The following is a 12,658-nucleotide window of genomic DNA, read 5'->3' as shown; positions in this document are numbered from 1 at the left end:
CCATGGTGGTAGCCAGGGTCGGATGCCTTCAGAGGGAAATTGGACTTGGTGGCCTGCAAGGTTACCCTGCTGTATTTGCATTTGGCTGCCACACCTGGCCAATCAGCCTTATCTAGCCAGCTTCTGTGTTTTGTGGGGCTTTTGGACCCTTACAATGAGATTTATTCTAGTAATGCTAAAGACCCTAAAGGAGGTCATTACAGAGCACAGAACTAACACACAGTAGGCCAAGTGATCTAGCAGACAGAGTACTCATGTGGGGATTGGAAGAGGCTCACCAGGTGGCCTCAGGAACCTCGTTCAGCCACTTAGTGCTTTGGTTGGCCATATCCCTTTGAATTACTTGGTTCATTTGCTTAAAAAGATCAATTTCCTGCCTTCCTCTTTCACTTGGCCCTGCTTTATCAGAGGAGGGGGCTCCCTCAGCTCTAGGGGAATATGGGACCCACTGGCAGTCAGTCACTCAGTCTAACTGTACATCTGTCTAGCCTCAGTGTATCCAGGGCTCCCTGGTAGGAATCAGCTATTTCCATACCAGAGCAATAGCAATGGCGTATCAGACCAGGGTTGAAGAGAGAGAGATTGAGAGAATCAAAAGTCGGTCAATAAATTGCTTATTTATTTTGTTAGCCCATTGGTTCATTTATTCTTTCGGTTACCAAGCATTTCCTAAGCACCTGCTATGTGTCAGGCCCTGTGCTAGTCCCAGGGCCATGCCCTTTCCAATTTAATGCTGGATTACAGAAGCCCTCCTCCCTGGCCCCATTCCAATTCCTAACCACTTTACAGTAACTACCCTTGAACTTTTTCAAGATAAAAATGGGCACGTTGCCTCACATCTCTCTCAGCTCCAATTTCCTTATTTGTAAAATGAAGCTAATAATACTTCCCCTGCTGCCTCACAGGGGTCCGGGATGGATCAACCGAGAAAACAGATATGGAGCTACTTTTAATTATAAAAATAATGAAATACTGATAGTAATGACACAATAACTAAGATTTATTGAGAGCCTACGGTGTTCCACAGAATGAGCCCTACCCAGGCCGTAATTGAATGTTAACTGGAACCAAAAATTCAGAATTCATCCTCTTCAGAGATTCAGGTCTTATAAACATATCATTTTTAATATATAATATTAATATTTCATTGTGTAAGTACTTACTGTGTGCCAGATACTAAGCTTAGTCCTTTACATGGTTTACCTCATTTAATCCCCATGATAATGCAATGTGGGATATAGGTATAGGTATTATTATACACGTTTTATAGATAAGAAATATAAGGATCAGAGAGGTTAAAGAATAACTTGTTTATAATAACAAAGCTAGTAAACGATAAAGTCTAGATTTGAGCACAAGTTTTCTGTCTCTAGAGAGTGTGAGATTTTAACCACCGTGCTTTGCCTCCTCTTGGAAAAGCGTAAAGCTCTATACAGTTCTAAGCTATTGGTAATATTATTGTAAAGATTTTTATTTTAAGGCAGTGGACAGATTCCTAACTGCAGAGAACCATTTCTGCCACTGGGAGCGAGCCCCACCAAAATAGTTTTAATTTCATCCCGAGTTTGCTTCTTTCACATCCGGGTTTGTTTTACTATCCAGGTATTTATTGAGTTGGGAGGACTTATTCTCACAAGTTTCCAGGCTACATTAACAAACGTAAAGTAAGAATCGGGGAAGCTAGAAGTGGTAGAGAAAGTGTGTGCTGTGGATAAGAGGCGGACATGGAAGCAATGCCCAGGCAAGAGTGTATCTGGGTGTGGGTGGCCTTCTTAGTGACACCACATGGAAGCACAGCCTCTAGCGGGTCCCACTGCTCTTTATTACTACACATCTCTGCGTGCATCCTTAGTGCACAGACCCTTATCTTACTGGGAGCATCCAGAAGGGTTTCCCCAGACTCTTACAAAATTTCCACCCACCCTTTTTTTTCTGGTGCCTCAGGGTTTGGCCAGGGAGTGTTACTTGTTTTGCTTCACAAGGCATCTGTAAGAAGCCCTTCGTGTCTGCCTCTGTGGCTGCTACCGCTCCTCCTTCTCCACTTCCTCCCTTTCTTCATCTTCAAGATCATCATCATTATCCTTAGCAACAGGGTTAACATGTTCGAGAACTAATTACCTTGCCAAGCAATGTGCTGAGCACTTTATATGCATTATTCTATTTATCTGTTCATTCATCCATTTAATGAATATTTATTGAACATTTACTTTGTACCAAACACCGTGCTGCACATTGAAACAGACCATTATTTCTCCTGTTAGTCTAGTCGGGGTGCAACAGGGGAATATATAATTGCAAACTGTGGAAAGTTCTATGAAAAAAGGATACATGGGACTATGAAAGGTGAAAGGTGCTATTGAATTTAATTCTTCAACAACCCTGCAAAGTTAATGAATAGCATTATCCTCTATTTTACAGGCAAGGACACTGAAGCTCAGAGAGGTTAAGTGACTTGCCGAAAGTAACACAGCTAGTAAGTAGGCTGAGCAGAGATTCATACCCATGCGGGTCAGATTTCCAAAGCTCACACTCTTAAGGGTTATACTTTATTGCCTCTCCAATGTGTGAAGTGCATATATAGCCATTAATTCTAGCCCTATACACTTTGGTTCTGGCTTCTCCTCAAATGTGTGGAGTCGCAATTGTTTCCAATTAGTTGTGGCTGTGGTTTGGTGCATTCGTTCAAAGAAAGTGTGCATGCAAAGCAGAGGTCACGTGCCCTCGGTCTTGTGGATGTGCACAGCGTATAAATAATAATGGCATTCCCCAAAAGCTGGGATTCATTGGCGTCACACATTTGTTTCCCATTAGCTTATGCTACTCAAATACAAACAGTAAAGCATGTATTTACATTGCTGTGGACATGGAAAGCCGAGCCCCCAAAGCATTCCTTGCAGGTTGTATAAAGCTGAGCATCCAAATAGTTCAAAATCAGTTTTGTAAGCCCAGCTTAATAGCTTTAAAATGAAACCTGGATTCCAGATATTTTTGAAAATGCTTAGAGAGAGGTATGTGAGTAGCCAAAAGAGACAAAACCAGCTAAATCCTCAAAATATGTACCAAGCCCCATATTTGTAGTATCTACTCTTGTTACTTGTCCTTTATTTTTAAAATGCTGAAGAGCTTAAAGTCAAGAAAACTCTTAACCATGTAACAGCAGTTATGGAATTTTTCATTCTATTCTAACCAGCTGTCTGAAGCTTTTCAAAACAAACCTGTTTGTGATGAGATGGTTTGGTTATTTAAGTAGATGGCGAGGCTGGGAAGAACAAGCAGGAGGCGTCCAACGTCATTATCTCCCCCTCCCAGCTCTCCGACCCAATAACAAAAGGCTTTCCCATCAAGATATAGTTCATGGATAGCATCTGAGAAAATGAGGTTGAACTGGAAATTATCTTAGGTGAAGAAGTCAGGATGGCAAAAAAATGTGAATGAAGGCCCCATTAGTTGATGTCTTTACCTAAGAGAGCATGTTTTTTGGGTTTTTTTTTTGAAGACCTGTGGACTTGGAAGCAGAAGACTATATGTTTAATGAGGTCACTATCACTTACTTAGTGACTTGGTCAAGTCTTATCCCCTCTCTGAGCCTCCCTTGACGTGGGAAATGGGGATGACAGTCTTCCCTATTACACAAATTGATGGTGCAGACTGGAGGATTACATGAGAGAACATATGTTAAGTCCTAGCACAGTGTGTGGCTGATAAGGTTCATATCTTTGCAATCAAGATAATTCCAAGAGGCACATTACTTATACCATATAGACAGATCAAGAGTTGCTGCTCTAGCTGGTCTAATTTCAGCATATTTGATCCCCCTAAGAACAACAAGTATGTCGTTTGATCTTTGTTCTCCTGTCAAGCAAGCATGAAAAGAGCTTTGGCCAAATCACATCGTCCCATGCTGCAGTGCTCTTTTGTTATCTTGGTTATGGTTATAAGAACATGAAATTGCTGTATTCTAGAAAGCCTTTTTTCCTCTTATGCTGTGGTTTTAATTTTCTTAAGTAATTATTCCAGGCTTTTTGTTTCCTTTTATCACACAACCCTGAGTACCTGTTCCAAGGCTAGCTTTAAATATTTCCCTTTCGAATCAAACAAAGTCACTCACTTTACACAAGGGTATTTTCATTAACTACAAAGACAAAAGGTCATGATGTCCATACCTAAGTGAAAAGGAAATCATCAGATTGCATTTACTTTTTTATAAAATGGTCTGAAGAACATGCATTACGACTTCATACACACGTGGGACTGAGGTGACTCTTGTCCAAAGATGGTTTCACGGGATTTCTGGGAAGTGGAGTGACACTGGAGCAGCCTTTCTTAAAGTGTGGTCTGTGGTTCACTCACAGAAAGGTTGGGGCAGGGGCAGGGGTAGATCTAGTTAACAGTGCAGATCTCTGCTCTACCCCAGATCTGCTAAGTTAGAAGCTCTGTGGGTGGGGCCTGGGAGCCTGAGTTTTTAATGAACATCCTAGGTGATTCTTATGGAAATTGAAGACTCACTCCCATGGTGTATAAAGATGTACATACCGTTTGACCCAGTAATCCTACTGACGGGAAACTAAGGAAAAATATGGAAAGAGTTATGGAATGCTCCTGATGGTGCATCTTTACTTATAAGAGCAAAAAGAACTAGAAGCAATGTAATATCTTCAACATTAGGAAACTGGTTAAGTAAATTTGGGTAGATCCCTGAGGGGCACTGTGTAGGTGTTTTAAACGCATTTAAAGCATGTCATTTATCACATTTATTCATAACAACCATTCTATGAGGCAGGCATATTTTCCTCATTTTACAGATGAGGACATAGAGATGTAGGGAGATTAAGCAGCAAGGTTAGTAAGTGGAAAGAAAGAAGTTAATAAGGGGAAAAACCAGAATTCTAAACCCAAGTCAGTCTGATTCTAAAATGCAAGTTCAACCGTGTAGAAATATAGACATTAAAAACAACCCTACCCCGGAAAACACAAACATTGGTTCTTAAAGTTTGGGAATTGGGGTTTTTTTTTCCCTTATTTCTCTTTCCTTTCCTCTTTCTGTATTACATTAATACTTACATAATGAAAATATTGTATTATAAAATAAAAATTGATTGTATATTTAAACAACCATGATAGTTTTATGTGAGTCAGAGTAGCAAGGAGGGTAGAAACTGTGGAAAAAGCTGGGCAGTGGGAAGGCCTCGTGTACTTCCTGCTAAGGAGGGCCAAACAATGCACGGCAGAAATGTCAGGTTTAGGGAATGGTTCTGGGGGTCGTGGAGTAAAATCATCGGTGTTTTAATAAGATAGTTTACACTGATAATCATTATTCTGAGCCCTGGCTTTTAAAAAGCTAATAGGATAGTGTCCTTTGAAAATGGCAAACAGTTCATCAGAAGTGTCAGGCACCTAAAGTTAACTGATTTGTGTGCAAGGCCCTCATAACTTTTCTTTTATAAAGTGAGCGTTCAGTCTGGAAGACACTGTAAAGAGTGAGAGAGGGAACAAAACGGTCAATATTGTGAATTGGAATTAGCTTATTTGATTTCTGTGCCAAATTCCAGGCTGTGCTAAATCCACAGTCCTCGCTGGTAATTCCTCATCTCTGACACGTTACCCTTCTTTCAACACTCTGGAGCTTCAGACTCTTTGAGACTTTTGCATTAACAATAGCTTTCTAGGTTTGGATTTGTTTTGTTCATGTGTGAGGGTTAGGCTCGTCAGCAGATGTCTGTGTAATATGGTTTGAAAGTATGCTGTAATCCTTCTTCAATGCTGAAGTTGTCTCCAAAATGGGAGTAATTTAAGAACTAAAGAAGTAATTTCACTGGCAAAGTTTTAAAGTTTTTTTTAATTGCACTTTAAAAAAAACTGAAATACCGGAGAATACTGGGGGCATTGTACACGAGGTTGGAAAACAGCCTCTCAAAGATTAGCTACAGATCTTAGCCAGGGTCGTCCAAAAGGGTTTAGTTATTCATTCACAAGTTTTTCTATAATTCATCTGTGCTTTGGCTTTCTCCTTTTCCATGAGGTTGTGGAAGTAGCTTTTAAAGAATTAAAGATGCCATGCCACTTCATTTTGCTTCCGTTCAATAGCACATTTATTGAGTGCCTACTATGTGCCAGACACTACCTTAAATGCTATGGGGTTCAAAGGTAAATAAAGCACAGCCCCTGGGCAGCTCACAGTCTGGTGGTGGAGGGAAGCCACGTGTACAGATAAATAATACCAGGTTGCATACGTAAAGTGCTCTTTAGGAGATACAGATAAAGGGAGCAGTGCTGGAAGAGGGAAAGGGAGAACTATAATAACTACCTGTGGTGGCCAGGAAGGCTTTATTAAGGAAGTGACATTTGAACTTGGCTTGAAAGGATGGAGTGCTTTCAATAGACAGAAATGAAAACAACTGACATTAGGTGCTCAATTAATGTTTGCTGAAGGGATTAATGAAAGGCACAGATGGGAGGCGTGCTTGAGAAAGAGCAAGTTCACAAAGCTGTATCTAACCGCAGCTTCCCCTTATGTGAACAGTTCTAATTCAGGTAATCCATGACATACACGAAGGATGTATTTTTCAAAATTGACCTTCAGATGTGTATGTCAAAAGCAATTTTCCCATAGGAAATAATGGTAATAGAAGAAGTTGGGGTGTCTTGGTCAAACTGAAATGACATTATAGTCTAGGTTAGTAGTACTCAAAGAATAGTTTATGAACCCTGGTAGTCTATGAAACCCAGGGATCCACAAGGTCAAAATTACTTGCACAATAATACTAACTGTTCCTTGCCTTTTTCACTGTGCTGATATTTGCACTGATGCTGCAAAAGCAATAGTGAGGACAACTGTTGGCACCACAGTGTGAATCAGGGCAATGGCGCCAAACTGTACTCGTCATCATTGTACTCTTCACTGGCATACACCTGCAGGAAAATAAAAGGCATTTCACTTAAGAATATCATTGCTGAAGCAGTAAAACTGATTAATGTATTAAACCTTAACGCCTGAGTATACTTCTAAAGAATATTCTGCGTTATGACATTTGACGTATGTTTAAGATACTTCTGCTGCAGACTGTGTTGATATGTGTCTCAAGGAAACGCACTTGTGAGATTATTTAAGCTATGAGCTAAACTAGCCTCTGTAATGACTGACAAACTCTGGTTATACAGACTTGAGTATTTGCTAGACATTTTCTTCGAAAGGAACAAGGAGAGCCCGACAGTTAAAGGAAAAACTGAACAGTATTTGTTGCCAAGGATACCATTTGAACTTTCAAGAGAAAATTAAAATTTTGGAAAACTTGTATCTGCCACCATGACCTTGAGAGCTTCCCAATATTTAAAAGACTTTTTAAATGAGATTGGAGGTGATGTTAATCAATGTGATTTTTTGACATCATATAATGGAAGATTTCAACATTTGGAAAATCTGCAGAACTCAGTGAACCAATATCTTCCGGATGACCCATGCATGATGAGACAAAATGGGTGAAAGTTCCATTCAAAGTCCGAAGCATAGCAATGGATTTTAATGTAACAGAACATGAAAAGTTTGTTTATATGGTTTCGTATTCAACATTGCAAGTAACCTTTCCTCCTTGTTGAATTTTTATGTAGTATCAATGAAAAATATCCACAGTTATCTGAAAAGGCTACTAAAGTACTTCTCTCTTTTCCCATTACATACCTGTGAGAGGCTGGATTTTCTGCAAATGTTTCAACCAAAACAACATACAAGAACAGATTGAAGGGAGAAGCAGATATGACAATCCAGCTATCATATGAAGCTAGATATTAAAGATATGTGGGGGCTTCCCTGGTGGCGCAGTGGTTGAGAGTCTGCCTGCCAATGCGGGGGACGCGGGTTCGAGCCCTGGTCTGGGAAGATCCCACATGCCGCGGAGTAACTGGGCCCCTGAGCCACAATTACTGAGCCTGCGCGTCTGGAGCCTGTGCCCCGCAACAAGAGAGGCCGTGATAGTGAGAGGCCCATGCACCGCGATGAAGAGTGGCCCCCGCTTGCCACAACTGGAGAAAGCCCTCGCACAGAAACGAAGACCCAACACAGCCATAAATAAATAAATAAATAAAATTTTTAAAAAGATATGTGCAAAAATGTAAAACAATGCCACCCTTCTTCTAATGGTTTTATGTCAGGGGAAAATATATTTATTTTTCATTAAAAATGCTATTTATGTTAACATGTCATGGGTTTATTATTGTTATGTTTAAATTAGTTATTAAATATTTTTTTTAATTTCTCAGTTATAATTTCTAAGATGGTGATGTCGATAGATATAACTATGTATAATCAAAAGTTCCCTGGGATTCCCAATAAGAGTATAAAGGGGTCCTAAATTCTAAAAGTTAGAGAACTGCTGGTGTAGCTTATCCTAGCCTGTGTGTCTGAATTATACATTTAGATGTGTGGGGTTGGGAGGAGGGGTAGAGAAGCACATGCCTTAGAGCAGCAGGGCGGAGATGGTGCTGGAGCGGGAGATGGTAGGTGGGTTGGCTTCTCAGACAACATTAAAGGTTGTTGGCCAGGAAAGAACCAACTTTTTGTTGTGGACTTTTCTTTCTTTGCTTAAAAAGAGAAACAAACCTGCAGTCACATTTCTCTATGATACGTAGCTTGTTGCAAGTAGATCGTGGTGTAACAGCTAAATCACAGGTGGAGAACATAAGAGTATATTTTGCAGTGACAATGAACACAGACAGTGGAAGCCACGGAAACCAAGATGTGCCTGTGTTATGTATGCAGCATTTTTTTCTTCCAGATACCTCTTCTGCAATCGCAAAGATCTCACTTTCTGCATATCCAGCATCTTTTGTTGTCCATTATTTAAAAATGGAAGGTGGGACTGAGATTTAGAACTAAACATGGATGATGGGGCAGAAGCTAGAGGAGGAATAGAGGATGTTGGAATACAGCCTTGGAGAGAGATGGTGAGGAAAAGTAAAACTGCCCTCAGAGACCACTCATGCTGTGAGCTGGGCTTCTGAGTCAATGGAGAGACATTTGGGAGGCGGGAGTCACCATAAAATTAGAAAGGCATTGACTGTGTGACTGAAAACCCAGAAATGAAGGACAAAACAGACATGCCTCTTATTAGGCACATGGTCTACAATGAAGCAAAATGAATTTCAAAGCATCTTATTGAAATTGTGGAAGAGGGAGATATTTTTCAAGTTTTTCTAGTGGTCAGGGCATAGTACGAGGCAATTAATTATAAGTATTCATTTAAATGTGTATAAAATGTCACTGCTATTCTCTTCATTTGGTGGGATGCGTTTGTTGCTTTAATTTAGTGACTGTAAATATAGTTAGAGAGGGCTTCCATAGACATCTTCTCTGAACGTGGTGTTCTCTCAGCCTATTAATATGCCTTGCCTATCATGTCTTAAGTTCCTCGTCAGTGAGTTCTCCTCCCATGGAGGCTTTCAGGAACTTAAGACATGGGAACGTTCTGATACAGTATACACTCTGGCTACTGGATGGTGGAAGTAGAGTGGAAGGGTTGGAGAATCATGTCAAATGCTATGGAAGGGTCCAGAAGTATGCAACTCTAGAGAGTATAAGCAGTGTACGTCTATTTAAGTTTGAAAATGATTTGTAAAACCTTCTGTGTAACTCTTTTAACATTTTTTAATGCCTCCTGTTAATAACACACTGTTTTAGCCCTGCCTGAGAAATATGAAGAACTGCTACAATCCTGGTTGTTTTCTTTCAGCTCCTGAGGACCATGTCTGTGCCCAAGGGTAGAGTTTTGGATAAAAACCTTGACGAGGAAGGGCTTGAAAGTGGAGACTGCGGCGATGATGAAGATGAGTGTATCGGAGGCTCTGGTGATGGAATGATGAAAGTGAAGAACCAGCTCCGCTTCCTTGCAGGTAACTGACGAGTGCTGGCTCAAATCTGAGCTAAAATGGTGATGCTTGGGGATTAAAGACCAATTGAATCTGCTCTCTGTAACTCCCCTAAAATCTCTGCAACACACAATGCCATCAATTCTTCAAGGAAAGACTACACTCTAGAAAATGAAGTTTTCAGGTAGCCTTTTTTTTCTTTTAAATCTCTGGACCTGGGTAGAGGGTAACTTCCTGTTTCTCATTGTCTAAAATGAACTGACCTAAATCAGTTGACTCTGTTTCCTACTGGAGATTTCCTTGGTTCTTCTCAGTTATAAAAGGAGATGAAAAAAGAAATGCAATCTTGAGAGTCTGGTGAAAACCAATGATGGGGTAACTTCCAAAGGAAAAGACATTAGCTGACCCTCTCTTTTTAGAATGTCATGTTTGGTTTTTTTCTCACAAGTAGTCTAACACTGATAGGCTATGACACATAACTGCACGGCTAGGTGAAAACAAATAGAAGAAAAATAGAGAGCTGATACTGTCAAGAAGGCAAAACAACCACAACAAAAAATATTCCCTCACAAGTCACATTTGTATCGATTAGCCCCATTTACAAAATACTTCCGTATGGATAGGTGTTCGTGTTTCCATTTTACAGATAAGAAAACTGGGTCTCAGAGAAGAAATGAGATTCATCTAAATGGCAGAGCTGGAAATCTAACTTGGGTCTTAAGACTTCCAACGTCACCCTCTTCCTTCTGCAATGCACAGCCTTCTCCTTGAAATCCTATTGCCCGTGGCCTCTGAGACCCTGCAAGCTCCTCTTTCTTTTTCAACCTCTTTCCTTCACTAGTTCTTTCTAATCCTACCTGAAACTGGGTGTCTCCTTAAGCCTCTATCTTTTCTCTCTTTTCCAGAGAAAACACAGATCTTATCCACTTTGGCTCTTTCAATTTTTTTTGATTTCTGTAAGTTCTTTTTTTTTTTTTTTTTCCATTCTGGCAAAAAAAATCTAGCATGAAATCTGCCCTCTTAACAAACTTTTAAGTGTACAGTATTGTTAATAATATGCAGATTGTACGGCAGATCTCCAGAACTTTTTATTTTGTATGACTGAAAGTCTGTCCCCATTAAACACTAACTCCCCTTTCCCCCTCCTTCAAACCCTGGCACCATCATTTTGCTTTCTGCATCTATGAGTTTGGCTACTTCATCTAAGTGGAATCATGTAGCCCTTCTGTGACTGGCTTATTTCACTTAGCGTAATGTCCTCAAGGTTCATCCATGTTGTAGCATATGACTACAGGATTTCCTTCTTTTTAAAGGCTGAATAATATTCCACTACATGTCTGCACCACGATTTCTTTAACCATTTAGCCATCAGTGGACCTTTAGGTTGTTTCTACCTCTTGGCTGTTGTGGATAATGCTGCAATGAGCATTCTTTAACTATTATATCACTATGGGGATAATTCATAAAGTCATTACCTCCAATCTTAACTGCTCTCCTGAGCTCCCATCCCACATCTCCAGCTGCTTACTAGTCATTTCTTCCAGGCTTTCCCACCATTACCCCCAGCTCTATGTGTCGGAAATCAAACGTATCAACAGACCATCCCAAACTGGTTCCTCCCTTAATATCCTTATTTTTCTAATGCCACTACCATTCTCCCAGTCGCTGAGGCTTAAAACGGAAGTCATCTTTGACTCTTCTCCCTTGCCCTTCATATACAGTTGGGCACCAAATCACTGTAGATGATCTGTAATTTTTTTTCTGCTTCTCTCACTGTTTCCTTTCTATCCCCCTTTCACCCCCCTGCATGTGCTATTTCAATCACATCTTAAGTGGTCTCCAGTCTTCTAGGCTAAGACAGGAGTATTGAGAGCCTTAGGCTAGCAGATTAGAGAACAAAGAATCAGAGACCCAGGCAGAAGATTCCACCAAATTTATCTTGTACAGCTGCCAGGTTAGTGTTTCTAAAGCATCTCCTACCACTCCCTAGCTCGGCTACCTTCATCCTGTCCCCATTGCCTGGAGGATAGCGCTCAGACTCCTTAGCAGAGTTCTGAGGGCCTTCTGGTCTAGCCTCAAGTATCCTTTCGGCTTCATTTCCCACCAGTAGCCCCACAGGAACCCTGCACTTTGGCAAGAACAACCATACTCACGCCCCACGAGCATGAGTAGACATACTGTTCTTATCTGTCTTCATAGCGTTGCCCACATTTATTTCTATATAGATACCCCACTTTTATTTTTTCTTAAATTACACCCATCCCTAAAAGTACATTTCAAGTATGATGCAGTGAAAAAAAAATAGGTTTGGGGTAGAGTAAATTTGTATTTGAATTCTGGCTCTATTCCTTATGAGCTAGCAGGACCTGGGTCGGTTCTTAGCCTCTTATCTAAGTCTGCATTCCCTCATCCATCATAGTGGGAATCATTACCCCAACTTCATAGGACTATTTCAGGATCAAATCGAGGGGGAAAGTTTGTAAGGCGTCTAACCCAGTATCTGGAACATACTAGGTGCTCCATAATTATTAGTTCCCTTCAATGAAGTCTTTCACAACCATCTCAGTCTACAGTTATCTCTGTCCTCTGAATTACTAAAACAAATTCTGCCAGTGCTTTCAAGAAATAGTCTGCAGTGGCTCCCAAGTTCCATTCCTAGGGCATAACATGATCGCTCAGAGCCTGGCATCCTATAAAAAGAATGTTGAATAAACATAATAAGTAAAAATAATAGAAGCTTATGTTTATTGGACACTTACCATGCTGCAAGCACTGTTCCAGGACTTCCCAGGCACTGCCT

General features: G+C 40.5%; 1 protein-coding gene across 1 annotated transcript in view; it reads left to right on the top strand.

Moving 5' to 3' along the window:
* Positions 1 to 12,658, top strand: part of GPC3 (glypican 3) — a 426,198-nt gene that overhangs the window by 359,702 nt on the left and 53,838 nt on the right. Inside the window, exon 7 of the mRNA XM_082445345.1 lies at positions 9,723 to 9,882. Within this exon, the coding sequence (XP_082301471.1) occupies positions 9,723 to 9,882 (160 nt within the window). The remainder of the gene's footprint in view (positions 1 to 9,722; positions 9,883 to 12,658) is intronic.

The sequence above is a fragment of the Balaenoptera physalus genome, assembly GCF_965194825.1.
Source record: "Balaenoptera physalus genome assembly, chromosome: X".
Lineage (NCBI taxonomy): Eukaryota > Metazoa > Chordata > Mammalia > Artiodactyla > Balaenopteridae > Balaenoptera > Balaenoptera physalus.
Note: the sequence above shows the minus strand (reverse complement) of the source record. Positions and strands in the feature narration are given on the sequence as shown.